Raw genomic sequence first — 21099 nt, forward strand, 5'->3', positions numbered from 1 at the left:
GGGTATTTTTAGGCAACATTTGTTTTGACAGATGTACTGGAATAAACCACAGTGGCCTTTGCAACTCTGGCTTGGCGTTATAGGGTAAGCTGCAGCAAGTCTTGGGCTGTGACCCTCTGTACCCTGCCCCTTCTGGTGCGACCATGAGAAGTTCGGTTTTTAAACTAACCACAATTTAGAATTATGTTCAAAGCCTAAAACTGTGGATAATCTTAGTTGTGATTAGTAAAGACAGGCTAGCTACCTAAACTGTGGGTTCACAGTGGCTTGTTTTCAGTACTCATTGTTTCAGACATCATGATAAGTCACATTTGGACTATAATGGAAGCAAAAGCTTTTTAATGCAAGGCATGCTTGAAGAGGAGTGGGGAGTGGATAAGCCTGACATTTGCTGTATCTGACTGTTGCAACACTTGACTAAACCGTTGTTTAGCGTTAAGTACATATACATTCATAAAGATCCTTTGACCCTAAGTTTCTTTTCTGAAAGACAGTCTTCCATTGTTTCTGTGTTGTTTACATGGTGTTTTGCAGAGTAGAAAGTGCTTCTATTGTTACTTGCTAGCCTCAACACCTTGAATACAAGTGTAGGTTAGTGTAACTTGGTCAGTTATAGATAATCAGGTAGATAATTATGGTGATGTCCAGGATATCTGTTAGAGCAAGCGAGTATAAAATATTGCAAAAGTGCTTTTGCTACTAATTGATATCTGTGAATGACAAGAGAGGAAGACCCAAACTGTTGCTTAAGAAGGCAGATTGATCAAATCCTGATGACTCAGGGCATCGTGCCTCAAGTTGCTTTGATGCATTCTTTGAATTAAAATCTCTATCTGGTTCCCAGGAAAGCCCAACTAGATTTCAAAGATGATTGTATGGAAACTATTCCTGAGCTGAAGGCTTATCATTAGATGCAAAGTGTATTAGGGTTCTTACACCTTGTCTTCCAAGTAGCCGCTCTCTGAGAGAAGCCGGTATTGTCCTCATTTTGCAGAGGGAGAAACAATGAAGGATAGTGGCTAATAGATAATGATACAGCTGCTTTCAGCTGCCTAAGCCCAGGGTTAAACTGAGATGTGGACTTTGGTACGTGTCCAGTCTTACACATATAGCCATCTTCTCAGGTTGGATGAAGTAGTTTGGCAGCATCTTAAGAATTAGTATCAGATGTGTGGGTTTCTCCCCTCCCTCCCCAAGTGTAGCTGGAAACCCTTTTGAAAAATACAAAACCTTGGAAAGAAATAATGCACCAACATTCTTTTTATCTTATTCAAGAAGACTGGTTTTGGGGGTTTTCTTTTGCTAAGTAAATGCAGCTGGACAGGAAATGCTCTTTTAAAAAACCTCAACATTTCCAAACATCCTTACATATTTGTAGCCATGGCCAAAGTTTTTCTACTTTGCAATTCAAAAATATTAAATATGTGGGGAGTGTGTTATAAATATTTCCCTGGTTGACTTGCCAGTCTTAAACTTCATGCCCAGCCGTTTGTGATATTTTACCTAGTTACTTCACAGTGCTCCATATCTTTTCCTCCAGCCATCTAATAGCAAGGGAGCAGGAACTTTTTACAGAGCCAGAGTGAACCACATTAAAATTTACGTACTTTCAGGAACTGGATGATGTCTGGTTATAGAATCAATTTTGTTCCTTTTGCATAGAAGTCTAGACTCTCACAGGCACAGATTACACTGAGCATGTATTATTATGTGTTAACTGCTGTGCATTAGGTCAAATAGTCTGACTAGATAGATCAGTCTGATTCCATTCCTTCATGCCTAAGGGGCTATGCCCTGATATGTGGAAATGACTCCGGAATCATAAATATAGACTTTTTTGTTTCTTGGAAGAACCCTTGTTCTGTCTTCCTTGACCACTTCTAACCTTCATGCAGCATCAGACAGGAACTGCTGTGGCTGTCTAGCCAGGAAAATTAATAGGCAACCCAGTTGGAGACATAATATGCAAACGTCACATTATTGGTCCTGTGAAGTCGTGCACATGCCAGCCTTAAGTAGATGTCGTCCGAAGTAAATGCTTGGAGTTAGCCACTCTGGTATATTGTGTGACAATAATGCTGAGCCCTGGAGGGATTAAAGTATCAGTGCAATGCTTACAGCCTGTTTCATTAACAGAAAAAAATGTGCTTCTATAATATGTGTGGAATAGGAAAAATGTGAACCAGAAGCAAGAGTGGGGTTGAATTTAAAAGATTAAATCATACCATATTGGGGTGGGTAAACCTGTCCATTGAAAATCTGAACAATTAACTCAAACCACCCAGAGTAAAAATGTTAAATACTGGGGGAAATAGTCCTGGCTACAAGAGGGGCCCATACGAATATCCATTTTGCCTGGGCCAGCGTTTCCAACAACAGCCAGCAACCATAACTTTTGGCCACTTCCAAACAGAGCATGCCCATGGGTGCAGGCGTCACCCTGCCTTTCTTCCTAGCAACTGTAAGTGGCTTTGTGGTCTTCTTTCTTTTTCAGGAAAAGATTGCCCAGGGTAGGTTTGCCTTAGGTCAACTCCTGGGGATTAGGTGGCTGCAGTGTCCTCTAGGGTCCTTAAGAAGTCCCCTGCAAAAAAAAAACCCAAACACAGCTTTTCTGCAATGCCATCAAACTTCTAGGTCACAATTACCTCTGTGGGCTTTTGAGGGCCAAAGAGTTTTGAAAGGCCTTGGGGCCATAAAAGCAACCTTCGGGGTGCACTTCCCCTACTCCTGCATTGAGTAAATTATCCAGTGTCATAGTTTTGGGTTTGCTGCTTCTTTTGTCCCTGTCTTGTTCTACATGGAATTTAGTGATGAAGGGTGGAATGGGAGAATTATTTATGCAAAATGTTGGTTTTTCCCCCCTTCCAAGGCATAACGGTTACAAATGGAACAACGGAGCTGCTGCATACCGAACATATCTGGTACCCAAGGATACGAGAGGTAACTCGCTTAGTGGATTCACTGCTGTTTCCTCTCCTTCAGTGGATGCTCCTCATCTGGATGGCTCACCACCTCTGAATTGTTAAAATGGTTGCCCTCTTACTTTGCTTCTTTTTTGAAAGTGGCTTTGTCTACATGTTCACACCATGCAGATTTTAACCTTCCATGTGTGTTCCTTTGTCACTGCAAAGCTACAAAAACCCAGGGAAGCGTATTACGCTGTTGGTGAAGGCATGCTGTCATAGCAGGGAGTTGGCATTCTCCATTTTGTGACATGCAAGTGCTTCTCGACACTCATAGCTAAAATAACTAATTAATTTTTAAAAAAAAACCCCCACTGGATTATCTTGCTCAACTGGGCATCCAACTGCTTTGCAAGAGAATAATCAGCACGTTGTCATTGTATTTTTGTTTCAGAATGCCATCTACAGTTGGGAGCACTGCCTAGCTTTCCCCAGATGATTTGTTTCCCATGCTCAGTTTCTCCTTCCCCTCTAATACCTAGTCTTTAGATGCCAATGTCCTTTATCCTTAAGAACCCAGGACACTTGTCTCACTACAGGGGAGGGAAACATTAGTATAGACCTCCCCCCCCAATTCACACGTGTGTCATGGAACTTTTCTCCCATCCCATTGTTTTGGGCTGCCAGTTGTTCCTCAATTTAAAACATCCCCTCTCTCTTCCCCATCTTCAAACCATAGCTCCATCCTGCCAAGAGGCCTGCAGCCAAGGGGGGGCTGGCAGTCTCCTGAGACCACTGCGCTGCTCTATGCCAGCTTCTAAAGAGCACGTGTGACCAAATGCATCATACACTCTGCCCCTAGGAGCTAAGAGCATCACCTCCGTGGCGCCACCAGCCCCTGCCGGTTCGATCTGAGAACTTTAAAGGTTAGCTTGGAACCCAGGTCTTCCTGTATGACAGTGTGATGTGCTATTGACACAACTGCCAGGCCAGTCTAATGACCCTGTTGTGTGTTTTAAACCAGAGCAACGTGCTTAAGCAGTAAGAGGAAGAGGAGGACGTTGATAACCATTCTATTGAACCGGCTTCTGTCGGTGTCATATAGAACGTACCTCTAAACTTCAGATATTCTTTCACCTGGAAAACTTACTGCATAAGCACCCAGTTGAATGACACATGCCATTGCCCAGTTCTGCTTAGTCAATGAAATCTTTGGCTTGCAGTTCATGGCCCATTCCAAACTCTGCACAGATACATAAATGAAAGCTTTTTTGTTTTTGCTTTAAAAAAAAATCTAATTGAGATATTTCTTTTTTCTCTGTGTTCAGATCCAAGGTGCTATTATCATGTCATCTTTGATAGAAGTGGTAATTGGGTTCTTGGGCCTGCCAGGAGCTCTCCTGAGATATATTGGGCCTCTGACGATTACGCCGACTGTGGCTCTCATTGGGCTCTCTGGCTTCCAGGCGGCGGGGGAGAGAGCGGGGAAACACTGGGGCATCGCCATGCTGTAAGTATGCCTTGCTTTTCCTTTCAGTGTTGATGCTTTTTAGTTCTCCCTGGATTAGCTGCCAGGGCCAGGCAGTGCAGAGCATTGCCTCTGATCCCCTTTATCTAGTATCCTAAATCGAGCCCAAGTGGGTAGCCCACATGGTGATGCCGCAGGGCTCCTCCGCTGATTTTAAAGTGCCTCTTTTTAAAGAGTGTGCTGCTTTCCAGATGCTTAACACTGCTAAAAACATTAGTAAGAGTAAAAACTGAAAGAGTAAGAAATAAACAACATCTGGATGAATGACTTCTTGAGGCCAGTGCAAAAAGGTTCTGCTTTGTGTAACTCCCTGAGTCAAAGGAGAGGGGCTTAGCCAGACCTCCTTTGCTAAAGTAGTTTTGGGAGAACTGGTGTGAATGCCTGCCCATCGCTGCGACCAAACACAACATTGTGCCCTTTTTGCCTGTGTTCTTTTTGGCAAGATTATTTTAAATGGATTGGTTAAGAATCATAGAGTTGGAAGGGGCTGCAACGGGCATCTACCCAACCCCTTCCATGAAGGGATAAACAATTACAGCACTCCTGAAATGTGGCTGTCCAGTCTCTGTTTAAAGACCTCCAAAGTCCACCACGCTCCAAGGCAGTCTATTGAACTATTAAAGAATATTTACAGTAAAGAAGTTCTTCCTATTGTTTAGATGGAATCTCATTGATTTGGTTCTAGTCTCTGGAGCATCAGAAAACAAGCTTGCTCCTACATGACTTCCTTTCAGATCTTTTAAAATAGCCATCATATCACCTCGCAGTATTCTATTTTACAAGCTAAACATAGCCAGTTTCCTAAGTCATTCCTCATAAAGCTTGGCTTCCAGACTTTTGATCACCTGGACATTTTTTAGCTTGTTAAAATCCTTCTTGAATTGTGGAACCCAGAATTGGACACAGGATTCCAGGTGAGGTCCGAACATAGGGGGACCTTTCTTGATCTGGACATTGGAAGGCTGCCATGCAAGAGAAGGTGGAGCAGACTTCTTCTCTGTTGCAGCAAAAGGCAGGATTTCCAGCTGAGGGTGGAAATGATGGGGATGTTTCTACTGGGCAAATGCCAGTAGAATATCAGAAGAAAAGCCATAGCAGTTGAGCTGTAGAAATGACGATGTGGGAGGCAGTAGGGTTTCCTTTACTGGAGCTATTTATGCAGAGGCTGGATGGTCTCCTGTCAGGGGTGCTGGGGCTGCATTTTGCACTGCAGAGTTTGCCTTGAAGGTTGACTGCATTGCTTGTAAGGTAGCTTCCAACTTTAAGATTTTGTGATAATTGCTAGGAATCACAAGTGTTTATTTTGACTCACATTTACTTGTTCTGTTAGCCAGTGATGAATGGATTAACCTATTTTTCACTTTCCCCTCCCTCTTCAGAACTATATTTCTAGTGCTGCTGTTTTCTCAGTATGCCCGGAACGTCAAATTCCCTTTACCCATCTACAAATCCAAAAAAGGATGGACTGCATACCGGTTGCAGCTCTTTAAAATGTTTCCTGTGAGTAATGGTTTGAGTTCTCAGTTTACTTGAGCTTTGAAATTGTAGGAGGCTGTAATTGATTTTTCTCCAACCATATCGCAAAACGGTTGCTGACGACAAAGTAACAGGATAGCACTGCTTCACAGTTGTGTCCTAAAGAGTTTCAGCCTTTTCAGGCAGTGTATTTCCTTAGAGTCCTAAGGCAATCTTGATGAACCTCGTGTTTATTGCAGAAACCAAAGCTGTCATCAGGGATTATTAAAAAAATGCGGTCTTTATGAAGACGGGCAGGATATAAATCAAATGGATAAAACTTCACTTCTGGGGCGACTGCCCACATAATTGGTTTTTTTAAAAGCTTGACTAAATCATTTTAGCTAGCAGGGCTCTGTCAATGGCTGTCTGCTCTAATAACTGAGTCATTTGGTGACGTTAAGGCAAACCTGTCACAGGGGTTTCTTGGAAAGATTTGTTCAGAGGAGATTAACCTTTGCCTTCCTCTGTGGCTGAGAGAGAGTGCTTTGCCCAAGTTCATGTAATGAGTTTCCATGGCCCAGTGCGGATTCAAATCCTGGTCTCCAGAGTCCTAATCCAGCTCTCAGACTACTACACCATGAACTTCTGTATTCAGAAGTAGTATACCTTTGGTGATTGTATGCAGAGAACTAGCAGGGGATAGCCACCTCCTTGGCTCAGCCCTGCTTGTGAGCTTCTTTTTTGGCTCATCTGTCTGTCCACAGCTGCATACAGTCTGCTGTCCTAGAAAGTATTTCTCATGCGATTTAGTGTATCAGTGCACCTCATCCGCCACATTGATATTGTTAATCGTCATCCATTGCCACAGGTGCTCTGCACATTATGCTACATCACCTTCCAAAAATCCCCTTTTTTATTCTTCAGTTTGTCCTTTGGGATGTACTGCCTTCGTTTTTTGTGAGTTAATCAGTATGCGGAATGTTTAGTGGATCCAAAAGATCAATAGCAATCTCTTAAGTGCTTCTTTGGAGACGTTCCTGGTTTGGGAAACTGTATGAAAGATTGCATTTAAAATGAGGAAGGTCTTTTTTAAAAAAAAAGAAAGAAAGAAAAGGTTTCTAAAGTTGCTGCTTTTTTGAAGAGTAGCTGATAGCATTCTGTTTTTAATTCGGATATTGTGCAGAGTTTGTAATCAGATTGTTTTTGAGCATGGGTATTTTTGTCGCCATATTCTAACTATTTTCCTCTGCCTCGCTGCAGATTATTCTTGCCATTCTGGTTTCCTGGCTGCTGTGCTTCATTTTCACGGTAACAGATGTCTTTCCACCTGATAACACTAAGTACGGATTCTATGCACGCACCGATGCTCGGCAAGGAGTACTTCTGGTAGCACCATGGTTCAAAGTCCCTTATCCATGTAAGTACATTTAGCAAGGATTCGTGGGTACTTGCATTTTGCATTTGAAGTGATTTCCCCTTAAGCTTTGCATTATCTCAGGCATATATTAATACCTTTCTTACTGCACTTTGCATAAGTTAGAAAAACAAACTACTCCCTCACTGGGAGTACCCAGGGTCTAAAAAGAAAGAATGAGAATAAAACTTTGGGTTTGTTCAGCTTTCATTGCCTTGTAGAGGTGAAATGGCACCAAATATTATCGAGCTTCTTCAAGAAACCAGGTTAAACTTAGATGATTGGGTCGATATTGATTTGGTAAGCAAGTGCCAAATGTTTTAATGGCTAGGGTCCTTTTGGTGATGTACAGGCACTGTGTGTCCTCCTTTTGAATGTTACAAAGGATGTATTCTATATCTCTTTGCACGATATCTACCTTTTAATCCCTCCAGCCATCTTTAAAGAGCCGGGATCCACTGCCATGAGTGTTTGGGGGCCTTGGGAATAATGAAACAAAGCGTCCCTTGAACTAAGAGACTTGGAAGCCATTTTGTTTTAAAAGAAATGAAGAGAATTCATTGTTTTTTGTCTTCACAGTTCAGTGGGGATTGCCCACAATTTCAGCTGCTGGTGTAATAGGAATGCTCAGTGCGGTGGTTGCTAGCATCATTGAATCAATTGGCGATTATTATGCCTGTGCAAGGTTATCTTGTGCTCCTCCTCCACCCATCCATGCAATAAACAGGTGAGCCTCCCAAAAAGACCTTGTTGCTTTTGCTCCCTATTTCTTCATTCCTGCCATTTGAGAACCATAAAGTCATAAATGCTCTTTGGCTGAGCTGGCCGATTTTGTTTTCTAAGATGTTGCATAATTTTTTTCTCTTTTCAATTACAGAGGTATTTTCATAGAAGGCCTTTCCTGTGTATTGGATGGAGTATTTGGTACTGGGAATGGATCTACTTCTTCTAGTCCTAACATTGGAGTCTTGGGAATTACAAAGGTACCAGATAGATGCAACCAAACGAGTGTCATGCTTTTAGCAGCACTTTTGAGATTAATCACAGTTGGAGGTTTCCACAAGGGTTCTTGAAGAGAGGAACTCAAGGGCAGAGTAGGATTAAAGTTGGAGTACAGTCTAATTGCTGGGGAAATGTTTGGGAAAGACATTACTCTTTCAATACATTTTGATGAACCATCTGTACTTACAGTCAGAGTAAAACTGTGCCATCCATTCAGAGTATGTTTTTGAGTCAAGTGGACATTTACAATAGGATGCTCATTCTAGCAGTGTATGTGAGATGCACACAACTGAAAAACCACTTGTAATCCTGTTCTTTTTGGTGTGGTATGTTCAGGAATGTCTTCAGGCCGGATAAATGAGAATGAATCAATGCAAAAAGTCCTTTTATAATAGCCCTAAAAGCTAACCTCACTTCAAATAGTTCATCAAAATTCACTGAAAGAGGAATGCCTTTTAAAAACATTTTTAATGTGCCTTCAAGTCACCTGTCAACATACGACAACCCCATGCATTTCATAGGGTTTTCTTAGGCAGGGAAGACTCAAAGGTGGTTTTTCCAGTTCCTCCCTCTGATAGTGAACCTACAATAATGAGTATTCCTTGATGACCTCCCATCCAAATACTCCTGCAACTTTAATCCAACTCTGCTCTTGAACAAGCCCTTATTTTATTCTTCTGTTTTGTACTTTAAATTGTAAACACTCCTCCAAGCCCACTTTGTCTGTGAGTGGGGCAAGCATCTCTTGAAAGACCCAGGTCTGCAGAGTTAAGCAAAGTCTGGTGCTTAATCACTCCTTATTCTCAATTAGGTTTGAAACTCTAAATGCAAACACTGCCATCTATTGGATGCATCTCTTTAAACTTTTAAGGGGGGAAATATTTAAAGAGTATGTACCTCTATTTTTCATGGCCTAATTTTACATTCTGTTAGGAAATATACACATATATGTGTACCCCCCAAATCCTAAAGGCTGAGGTTTCATACAGTGGTGTATTTAAAACCAAAGAGAGATGGGAAGAGAGAAAAAGAAAAGGAAGCTATCCAGAATGCATCAGAATTGAAATCCCATTTTCTGCCCTAGCTAAATACTCTCCCACTCCTTGATACTAAAAATCAGTTATTACATTAAAAAAAGGTGTGAGAGTGTACAATTGTTTGTTGGAAAGCAGTGACAGAAAGGAAAGGAGTCAAATAGGCTGTTGCCGGATTAGTACTATGACATGATCTCTGTATATAAGACATTTCTCAGCTGGCTGAAAAGGTTCAGGTTTTAGACAGTAAGTATACTTTCTGTTTTCTTAAGCTGAGGTCTGCCACCAATATATCACTTGGCACATTAATTTTGTTGTGTGCCTTCAAGTTGTTTTTGGTTTATGTAACCATAAAGCGAATCTGTCCTGTGGTTTTTGCTCAGAATAAATTGCCTTTGCCTTCTTCATAGATTTAATTATTTTTAAGCCAGAGAGTAACAATGCTAAATGTTAAGTGTTTTGATGGGGATTGGTGGAGGAGACAAATGATATCCAGACATTTGTAGATTTTTTTGGTGGTGGTGGTAAGGAGTAAAATGCTATTTATTGTATTGTAGTTAATGAAATAGGAGCATAAGCATTTTTAGTAACACATTTTTCTGTCTAGAAAGCAATCTTCTGTCTTGTCAGTGCAGGCTTCCTTTGTACTTGACCTTTCCCAGTTAATAGATAAAGGCTAAAACAATAAAGCAAGGAAGAGTTTTGTGAAAGAGGCCTTTGCTCCATGGACTGTGAGTGTCACATGGACTCTGATGCTTCTGCAAGAAACTGCCAGCACAAACCCTTTTTGAGAAGTGGATTGGGGCTTCTCCTGAGAAGCTTTGTCAGAGTTAAAGCGTCCTATTATTCAATTAGTGTAGCCTCAAGCAATGGACATTACTTTGCTTTATTCTGGTATTTTTTTTCCAATGCTGTTATGTAATGGTATAACAATAATCTTTTTGAACAAAAACTCCCTTAAGCCAAGATGTAAATGCCACATCTCACATTCAGCCGAGGTGCTAGGCATCAAGCCCTTTGATTTTAGTCAGCTTGCCTCAGTTGAATCCTGGGACCACAGGAGAACAGGACTCTGTCTGTAACCATTGAATTGTAGCTCCTGTGATCATATGATAAATGTAGCCATATGGATTTGGCCCAAAGAGATTTCTTTTAAGGGATGATACTTCAGGGTGATAGTGGTCATGAAGTAAGTCTGTTTCTACCAAATCGAATGAGAGGTAGTGGTTATGTTCTTACCAGTAATGGAGGTACTTATCCCTATCCTTAGTTTTCCATGTCCCCTGCTGAAACATCTTTAAAGTCTCTTAATTTTTTCTTCCCATTTGTGTGCTTTGTAGGTTGGGAGTCGAAGGGTTATTCAGTATGGGGCAGCTCTCATGCTATTGCTGGGAATGGTTGGCAAGTTCAGCGCTCTGTTTGCATCCCTCCCTGATCCGGTGCTTGGAGCTCTTTTCTGTACTCTTTTTGGTATGTAGTTTTTCTCCACATATATTTTGCAGTTGATGAAATGCAGAAAAGATGTAAAAGCACCTTGCATCCCCTCCCAGAGGAAAAAGGAGTTTGGGGATTTTAAAGAACTCAAATGCAGAGATGTACAACATCCAGCAGCTTACTAGCAGTGAGAAAGGGAGGTTTGGGACTTTAGAAAAGAAGAAACTAGCAAGATTTTGTTGACTAAATTTCAGAAACAAAAACCAGTTTCCAGTGATTCATTACTTTTGTGCATCAGTTTCATTTGAGGAAAAAAGTTAGAGGAAATTGGCACACACACCATCCTTCAAAAGCCTAATTGAACAGCTCTTAAGATTGATGGAGTGGTTGTCTCTGAAGCAGGTTTCGGAAGTATCAGGTGACATAGAAAAACAATGGGTTTCATATCAAACATGGGAGTGTAAAAGCACATGGGGCACATATGAAACGTAGCTTGTATTTACGTCTGCATTGGAACAACAAAAAAATTTTTAAGACACTGGTTAATGCACAGAAATATCTTTTGATCTGTTTGTAGCAAGTACCAAGATTGGGAAAGTTTTTTGAACTTCAAGATGTGCCATATTAAGTTTTCAGTGCTCCAGTGTAAACATAACTGTAGCTTCATCCCACATTTTTCATGTGCCAGTATGTAAAATAGGTCATAATATGATGGTGCTATTCAGACAGGAAAGCCTTCTGTAAAATATTAGTCTTTGAGTTATCACAGTATATTTAAGCATCATTCAGTGGACAGTCGTGTCTTAGTGTCTGCAAAAGTTTACATTGGCTTCTTCATGGATGGCTTTCTCTTCTTTTTTTCTTTTAGGGATGATTACAGCAGTTGGACTCTCTAACCTGCAATTCATAGATTTAAATTCTTCCCGCAACCTTTTTGTCCTGGGATTTTCCATTTTCTTTGGGTTAGTCCTTCCAAGTTATCTCCGACAAAATCCACTTGTTACAGGTATGATTTTCCCCCTTGGTCCTACCCTATTTATTAAATATATTCATGCTGAAACAATTGCTTTGGAATAGAATAAGTTCTGTGAAACATCTGTTCATCCATGTAGGAGTGGGTTTTGCAGAAATACCAATCTGGGCTCAGTCAACTGGTGTGATTAATCAGTTAAGCTTTGGCTGCACACTAAGGTTGTGCTTGCCATACTTGGGGCTCTCAAATGCTCCATAGGACAAACCAAGACTTCAGTTCCTCATCAAATTGTATTTAATGAAAAGTACCGTTCCAGAACATGGATCTTCCATGGTTTACTGTTTTTCAACTTGTTTGGGTATGGCAAGCAGAACTTTTGTTTGTCCTGTGCAAAGTTACCTAGCCCAGAAGATGACAGAGAATACCCTGTTGGGGTATTATTATGTTATTTATTATTATATTTATTTATATATTGGGACTCAAAGCATCTTATGCTTTAAAAGAATACAATTTAAAACATTCAAAAGTGAGCATTAAAATAGTTTTGCACTCAGTACTTTTCTAAGCGCTAAAGGACACAGAACAAATTCCGTCCTTGAGAAGCCGCATGATGTTTTACCGTGAGACACACACACTATTGTTGCCCTGGCTCTCTGTTGCTCATTTGATGGTTAGAGGTTTTTCTTTTCTAGCTCATTTAAGTGAAGATATAGGGGAATGAACCTGGAACTTTTGAGCCCTGTTTGGGAGAATTGTAGGATATAAATCCCACCAATGAATATATTCATTCGGCATTAAATTCATTCGGCTTTCAAAGCCATGTGCTTTAGCAATGAACTATGGTGCTTATGTGGTCTATAAAACCATGTGAAAAATAGTTTTATGGGGCCTGCCACCAAACTCTGTAAATAATCTGGGGAGAGCTTGCCTGCACCACGGATTTTTGTACAGTGTGTCCAAGTGCGGTGGAGTGGGAACATCTGTCAGGTGCTTGAGGTTGCCTGCTGAACTTGTAATGCATCAATATGACACCTCTTCCTTTTTAAAATCTGATTCTTTTTGCACCTCTCTCTCCTGTTCTTGTAGGAATAGCCAGCATCGATCAAGTACTCAATGTTCTACTCACTACGGCCATGTTTGTTGGGGGCTGCGTAGCCTTTATTTTAGACAACACAATCCCAGGTCAGTCATACCGCATGCTGCCCTTGGCCTCCTCTTGGCCTGCCCTCTTCCTCCCAAAGACAATGAAACACTTGAAGCAGAACTTCCACCATGACCTCACATTAACATCCCTCTGGGATGTGTGCTTCACTGAAACAGAAGGGAGCATAAAATAGGAGCATGGCATGGAAAAGAGTGTATTTCATTGGCATGGAAGGGAGTGCGCTACCTTTGCACAGTTTCCATTTACTTTATTGATGGAGTTCATGCATCAGGAGCTCCTGATAAAATGTGGGGCATTTTTGTGAATATAGTTGTACATATTTACACATTTTATGAGTAGGGACACTGCATCATTCTGTATGCTCACCGGATGGTGCCGCTGTTCATTTGCAGATGACAAATCAGAGACAAATGATCCCATCTCACTTGGCACCCTGTCTTCTTAATGAAAATGTGAAGGAAACTTAGGGGCTTCTGTCTCTAATGTTCATATCTTAATCTGAACTTTTCCTCGTTCCTTTTAAAACCCAGGAAGCCCTGAGGAGAGAGGAATCCGGAAATGGAAGAAAGGCGTGGGCAAAGGCAGCAAGGCCATCGATGGCATGGAAACGTATGACTTGCCTTTTGGCATGGAGGTGGTGAAGAAGTACAAATGCTTCACTTTCTTACCCATCAGCCCCACTTTCATGGGCTACACATGGAAGGGCCTCAGGAAAAGCAGCAACTGCCGGAATCCAGAGGAAGACTCTGAAGCGAACGTATAGCCCTGGCCAAAACCCGCGTCTAGTAGCTCTTCATTAACAGACACATCTGCAGTTCCTTGCTATTTTATCTTATTTTATTTTGTATATCTGCATTTTTATTCTGGAACCAGAGCCGAGACATATGATTAAAAAACATAGCTTTCCTATTGTGGATGGTGATTGCTATCTATAAGGTCTCTCTTTAGTTACACTATGTCTTTGGTTGGGTTTTTTTTTACAAAACAGTTACAGTTGTTTCTTCCTGATTTTTGGCACTGCTGCTGTTCTGCTGAAAATGGAAACCCAGGTCCCACTGGGAAGCTGCATGTCTGAAGGCGCAGAACTCAAACAAGCCGTAGCTTCTAGTGTTCCCTCTTCCAGCTGATACATTCCAGGTTTTGTTTATCTGTCTGTCAGTTTGGGGTTAATTTCTTTGGTGTCACTTGTTGATATGGTTCTGGCAGATTAGAGGAGAACTTCCCACACCAGACGGAGCTTTCCCAGAGTTCTCCAGTATCCAACATGGAAAGGCTGTTATGCCAAGGGTTGCCTTGGCGCAAGAAGTGACATGGATCTGGAGTGCTTAGAGATGAGGCAGAGCAAGGTGGGACATCTCAGCCTTTAGCTGCCATGTCCTTCAACCAAAATAAAGCCTAAGCTATCCATTGTCTTGTTGCACCTGCAAGTTAGTCCTTATACATACATACATATTTAGATATATATATATATATATATTTAGTCATAACAATATTTATTAAGCGCCAATGGATTATTTAAATTAAATGGTCAGCTTGTCTCTGTACTTGTGCCAGTCTGTTTCCAGACGCTTCTGCCAGTCCCCAAAGTGGCCTAGGTTTGGTCGTTGCCTTTTTGTTTTCCTCGCCTTCGTTTTTTTCCTGAGCTGGATGCAGGGCCTGTTTAAAAATGGGAGAGAGAGAGACTCTATGGATGGCATCCCTTTCCACCAGATGGTTTAACGGGTATTGGAGGCTCCCTGTGGGTGCCATTCAGACTCTTTATTTTTGTTCCTGTACAAGTCTTGGCTCTGGCATTAAGTGGCTGTTGACTCTCATCATGCATCCATAATTATAAGACTTTATTCCTGTTTAATGTTCTCACTGTTGGGAGTTAGTTTTTAGATACGAGCGTTTCCTTCTCCTCTCCTTTTTTATTTCCCTGTCCCCTCTCCTGCCCCTAATGCGGTCCGGAAGGTTTTCTTTCTTTTCAAGCTGTGGAAAGTTTTGTCAAAGAGGCATTAGGGGTAAGTGTTCTCTCAAGGCCAGTATGCTCTTTTTAAGGTGCTGCTTTTGTGTTTTGTACGTCATTTTGTAAAACAAAGCAGATACTGTAAATTGCTGGTCAGTTTCTCAAGTCTGGCTACTAGAAAGAGGCACAAAAAACAGCCCTTGTTTGTCTCTGAGGCTATTGCGGATGAGATGAGGAAAGGTGAGGGATCAGTATTGAACGGTGAAAAAGACAACAAGTGTAGCTATTGGTGGCTGTTCCTGCCATTTCTGCAGCATTTTCCTTGTGTAGCTTTTTCACCTTGAGCCAATTCCCACTTTCTGGAGGTCTTTCGTTGGTTTTTGCTGCCTTGGGATCCAACCAGGTACCATAGAAACCACCAAAAAACATTGATCCCCCCCTTTTTAAAAAAGGGATTGCATCAGGGCTGATAGTCAGCCATTTCAGAACCTGAGAAGTCCTGTGCCCTTGAGGAATATAGGACACTAAGGCTATGGTCCTATGCAACCTTTCCTAGAAAGTAAGTCCTATTCAAAGGCAGAGGAGCGCACTGTAAAGCTGCATCCCTAAACATGCTTTATTGGGATTAAGCTCCCTTGAACAAAGTGGGACTTACCTCTGAGTAAACTTGCAAAGGATGGAGCTGCCTGCATGTTCTCCACCTAGTATTTTATGAGCAACCAAAGAAAAGGCAGGTGGAAAGTAACACATCCGTGTACGAATGGCAGTTGTAATGATAAGGGATGCCAAAGCCCATTTGTTCTGCATACATTAGAGAAGCAACAGTTGTGCATTCATATAATATTGGCAGAGTTAGCAGCGTGTTCTTGTTTCGGTCATGGTCAGCCTCTTTATTTTTCCCTTTTCTTATGCTAAAGTGTCAGTTGCTTGTTAAAGCAGAAATGAAATGTCAGTAAACCTGATGCACTACAGTCTTGTTTCCTTCAGGAGGCTTAAACAGAAGTGGATTGTGCTCAGCACAGTAACCAAGAAATGTGGCAGGCCACACCGCTTGTAAGACACATGTGTCTTGAGCACTTTACTGTTAGTGGTGACATCTGTGAGAACATAAAACCCTTGGACTCCCCTTTATTGCACAACCTTTTTTCCTGAATCTAGGAGGCAGTTCATACATCCCACAGATGCGAGGCAAGAAAATGTTCATTTGATGCGCTTGCCTAGTCTCATCTCTGCTTAATGTGCGCTCAGGTGAGAAGTCCTGTTTTTGTGAGGCCCTTCATCCCCAAACGTAAGATGGTAAAAGATGTTAAAAAATGGTTTCCTAGGATCTTGGCTAACTTGGAAGTCTTTCTTCTGACTCAGCTCTGCCTAGCTAATAATAGATAGCCGAAAGCTGTTGGATGAAATGTTTGCTGGAGGCTTGCAGCATTTACAAAACACAGTCTGGTTTACCAAATGCTTCCGGCACAAAAACCCTGAGTTAACTTTGCCTTTCCAAGTGGTAAAAGCCAAGGCCTTGTCTTTTGTGGAAACAGCCACAAAAGGGTATTCTCCCTGTTTTTAGGGAAAGGTTTTAATAGCCTGCATGCTGGGTTGTGGGTCTGAGAACGCCTGGGACATGAGCCATTTCTGCAGTTGTGGTGTAAATATCATGAAAGACGCTTCTTTGTCTTGAGAAAAGAGAATGCTTTTCTTTCCTTTTTGGTGTGTATGTGTGCACATAGATTGCAAACTGTGTGACTGTTAGAAACAGCCCATCTCTTGTAGCAAAGCAGAAGAGGACAATTTGGTTATCATTTTCAGAGGGGCAAAAAGAAAGACAAAGTGTGATCTGCACAAGTGCTATGAAAAACAAAAGAGCACAGTGCTGCTCTTGCATTGCTCCCATTCATTTCAAGGTCTTGAATAGGTGAATTTCTGGCAAACAGTGCTCTGGGCTCATTTGTTGGAAAGAGTCTAAAGCAGTTGAAGCACCAAAACCTCAGGCCTTGGTGCTTGTCGTTTGTGAAGAAGAATTTAGCGCATTCATTTCTCTGAGCATCATGTGTGAATCTTACTGATGGTGTCTAGGATGAAGGATGGAGGTCTCTTGGGCAGCATATGAACCTCAGCTGCTGACGGAGGAGTTTTAAATGTTTGTATGCTGCGTTCCAAACGGAAAGCAATATCTTGGGAAAGTGGAGAGCAGAAAGGTTGCACTCTTATAGTTGTCCCTTGGCTGTGAGCAATCCTGAAATTTGTGAACCTTGCTTTTATATGTAGATATATAGGACGGTGCTGTTAGGTGCATGCATCCTAGCTGGAAGAGAGCAAAAACAAGGCTGTGAAGTTTTGAACTGTTTCTTTACCTGTAGCCATGGCTTTCCTATCATCTAAATTTTAACAATGCGGTCTTGGAGAGAACACCTAAAGGGGAGGAAAATCACTGACAATTTTCAGTTAGGAGAAGCAAAAATGTGTGACAGATGTTACTGCGTCCTGTCAGAGATATATAAATGTAGGCAAAGCAAAATAATTTGAGAGCTTTTGTATTTAAAATAAAAATTATGTTGATTTTTGTTGTTGTTGTCGTCGCTGTTGTTGTTAAATTAAGTACTCTGGCGAAAGATGTTTGAATGTGTCTTATAAAATAATGATGCCTCTTGAATTTATATTTAATTGTTAATTTTATCTGCGATCGATAAAAAGAAAACAAAACAATGTATTAATCAGAATAAGCTGCATCAGGGAAGGCGTTTTTAAATTTACACAGTCCATTTGTTTTACACCGTTTAATACAAACTTTCAATACGGCAAACTTTGTACATGAATATTGCAGTATTTTACTTCCATAGAGTTAAACATGGAGGGGAAAAATAAGTAATGAAATAAATAACAACACCCAACAAGTAACATTTCCTCCCAGGATAAAGAGATATCACAGGCGTCCTGGGCGGGAGTGATATGATTGTCATGACAATGTCATGTGTTAGAATTTCTTCATTGACGAATAATTGCTAGCGATTGTGTATACTTTATTTACCCATGCTTGTGTTCTTCAGTGGAAAAGAGGGAGAGGGTTCTAGGTCTCCTCTCTCTTCAGACCATTGGTACTGGCAGTGTAGCTTTAGTGTTTGCGACAGAAGGTCTGGTCCAAACCCAAGACAAGGGTTGATTCTGGCTACTGTTACGGAGCAGCAGAGGGAGATCCTGACCCATAGGATGCGGTTCATGGGGAGGTTCTCTGATGCGAGCCGCATCTGGAGCAAGTGGGAGCTACTGTACCTTTGCAAAGCCCTTGTAGATGTATGTGTATGACTTGTGAAGAGGAATTCTTTATGCATTGAGCCATGTCTTGCTGAGTTTGGTTGTGTTGAGGATTAGAAAGATTTGCCAGCTGGATGTCAAGATTTGTGCAGTCAGACCAAAACAAACATGTCAGCTTCTCACAAGTGGCACTGGCCCAGTCCTGAGCTTCTCCCATCAGTCAAGTGCCAAACTCTAACGGTGTAACAACAGGCTGCTTCCCATGTTGTGGATTAAAGTGATTGGCGATCTCAGACACAAAGGCCATGGACCCCCTTTGCTCCACCTCGCTTTCACCCCAGTCCTGGCCATCCTTTGGCTATGAATGGAGATCCTTGGCAAGGCACAAAAAAGTTGCTGAGGGGATCGGAGGAGCGGAAGAAAGATCACAGTGGTGCAAAGCCGCTGGTTTAGAGATGATAGCTGAAGCTGAGCCCACTTGGCCTCCTAAAGTGTGTTTTCCTTATATGGGAACACTGTTGTAAAGCCCCTTCCTAGTTGTGTTGCTTTTGCCGACCTAGGAAAAGGATGGCCCAAACCTGCTGTGAAAGCTCACCCGAGAGAGTGTGAAAAGTTGCACACGCAGATGGGGATTCTTGATCATCTCACCAACTGATTTTCAGTTTGGACCTCCTTTTTCTTCAGAAAGGATATGCAGCTTACCAGAGTTCATCTGTCTGCCCTTGTTTATATACAGAGGCAGAATCCCACAAGTGGTTCCCCTCTCGGAGCCATGCACCCATCTTTAAGCAAGCTGAGACATGTTCGGTGTTGCCAAATGTGGTGGTGGCTGAATAGACACTACAGATCCTCTTGCTGAACCAGGTTCTTCTCCTCTTCAAACCAACCCTTTCACATCTTTGGGTTCTACTCCGTTCCAGATGCCTTCAACTACACCCCCCACCATCCCCAGCTATAGCATGGTTGTGGTTATGCTAGAGATGCTGGGAGTTGTAGTCAACATATCTGGGAAGCCCTTGTATGAGAAGGGAGCCACTTTAAGCCACAATGTGGGGACGCAGCCCTTTGCCGTTGGACGAGTGCCTCCATTCCAGAGTGATGCAACTCACAACGCCTCAATATGCATGACAGACCGGCACAAAATGTTTCTTCCCTACCTACCCCTGTCCCACTTTTGTTCTTCAGTGGCCTTCTTGAACCAATTCAAAGATATAGCTGCGTTAGTCTGTAGAATCAGTGTGGAGAGAGATCTTGTAGCACCTTTGAGACTCACTGAAAGAAAGAAGTTGGCAGCATGAGCTTTTTTAGTCTTAAGCCAACTTTCTCAGATACATTTGGATCTGAACTTAGGAATGCATCTGAGGAAGTTGACTGAAGCCTAGGAAAACTCATGCTGCCAACTTCTTTCTTTCAATGAGTCTCAAAGGTACTACAAGATCTCTCTCCATACTTCTTGAACCAAAATAACCCACCGTTGAACAACACTAAAGAGGAGATGTGGGGAGCCACAAGTCCCATATATAATATATGCTCACCGTTTCTCATTTGTTTTATTTATTTTATTGCATGGTGCATGTTGCATATCTAGAGGATCTCATGCCACTTTCTTGGATGGAGGATGACGGTTGTTGTGCCGGAGGCTTCATATTTCACCGTGTGAATCCTTTGCCTTGTGTGTCTTGTAAGGAGGCCACGCGTTGAGCTTGCGTTTAGCTTCTGCCTCTTGGTTTCTTTACCCTTTGATAATAGTGCTGGGCCGCTTTTTAAGTATTGAGAATTCATCTTCCGCAACATCCGAAACATTCCTGTCGAGTTACGATTTTAATTGTAGCTGTGATTAGTCATCAGTACATATTTGATAGCAGAGAAGTCCCATGTGTGTATAGTCTGGCATCTTTCCGAGTGAACCATCTCACCGCCGATTCAAACTGTTGTGCGTTTTCCTTTCCTTTCCTGTTCTTTTTGGAGATGAGGGGGTGTCCTCTTCATAACAACCTTTAGATGTAACAAACCTTTTGACTTTTATTTGTTCGTTTGTTTTTAGTCCGTGGGGATAAAGAATACCTTTTTTATTTTATTATTATGATTTTCATGAGGTTTTCGTGAACGACTTTGCACCGCAATCTCATGTTACCAAGTTCAGGATGGGGTTTGTTTTTTGTTTTCCTTCTCTTTTCTTTCTTTCTTTCTTTTTCTTTTCTTTTCTTTTTTTTTTTTTTTTTGAGATGTGTAATTCTTTTATTGAGATTTTTATGGATTTTGTTGTGTTTTGTCGGAGGGTGTTTGTTTTTTTTCTAACAATTGCTTTATTAAATGTTGAAATATTTAAGAAATATGTAATATTTGGACCAGATGTTGTGAATAATAGTAGATAATAAAAGCTATTTTATTCTGTATTTTTAAAAGCTGTTCAGTATAAATAAAAGGTGACATAGATGCAACTTTGCAACTGGATCACGGTGGTTATTTTTTATTGTATTTTATGTTTCAGATGCTTAAGAGTCTGTATTAAAACCTTGATTCCCAGCTGTCTTCTCAAAGCCTTATGATCCCAAAATGGCAGATGAGAGAGATATTGAGTGATTCCTCCAGCCGTGAGCTCTTCTAAAGTAACCCTTTTAAGACATATACGTAGAGTATTTATACCCCATATAGTCATATATAACACACATTCTCACAAAAGCTCCTTGGGTTGGCATGGATTGTTGCCTCTCTGTCTACTTACTCTATTCTTTTGGGGGCTGAAGCCATTTCTTGGATCTTCACTCACGCTGATCCAAATATTGTTTTAAAGTAGCTCCTTTTCTATCGTTGTCCCGGGCGAACCTTCTCCTCTGCATTTTTTAAAGACACTCTTTTTATGGTGCATGCACTTTATTTCATTGATGCATTTTAGCACTAAAGCTCTTCCTAAACATTTTTGAAAGAGGAGGAAAAGAGAAGGGACCGCTCTTACGATCGGAATTAAAAAGAAAGGTAGAACCGGTGGTTCTG

The 21099-nt window shown here is 41.5% G+C and overlaps 1 protein-coding gene across 3 annotated transcripts in view; it reads left to right on the forward strand.

Moving 5' to 3' along the window:
- Positions 1-20559, forward strand: part of LOC149306680 (solute carrier family 23 member 2) — a 54378-nt gene extending 33819 nt beyond the window's left edge. For all 3 annotated transcript variants that reach the window (XM_089539149.1, XM_089539150.1, XM_089539151.1), the window contains 10 exons: positions 2870-2940; positions 4232-4413; positions 5811-5931; positions 7150-7306; positions 7883-8030; positions 8181-8286; positions 10680-10809; positions 11642-11779; positions 12833-12928; positions 13442-20559. In XM_089539149.1, coding sequence (XP_089395275.1) covers positions 2870-2940; positions 4232-4413; positions 5811-5931; positions 7150-7306; positions 7883-8030; positions 8181-8286; positions 10680-10809; positions 11642-11779; positions 12833-12928; positions 13442-13674 — 1382 coding nt within the window. In that variant the 3' untranslated portion in view covers positions 13675-20559. The remainder of the gene's footprint in view (positions 1-2869; positions 2941-4231; positions 4414-5810; positions 5932-7149; positions 7307-7882; positions 8031-8180; positions 8287-10679; positions 10810-11641; positions 11780-12832; positions 12929-13441) is intronic.
- Positions 20560-21099: the final 540 nt, after the last annotated feature.

This window comes from Sceloporus occidentalis, unplaced genomic scaffold (genome assembly GCF_023333645.1).
Source record: "Sceloporus occidentalis isolate IW3139 unplaced genomic scaffold, rSceOcc1.0.p SCAF_9, whole genome shotgun sequence".
Taxonomy (NCBI): domain Eukaryota; kingdom Metazoa; phylum Chordata; class Lepidosauria; order Squamata; family Phrynosomatidae; genus Sceloporus; species Sceloporus occidentalis.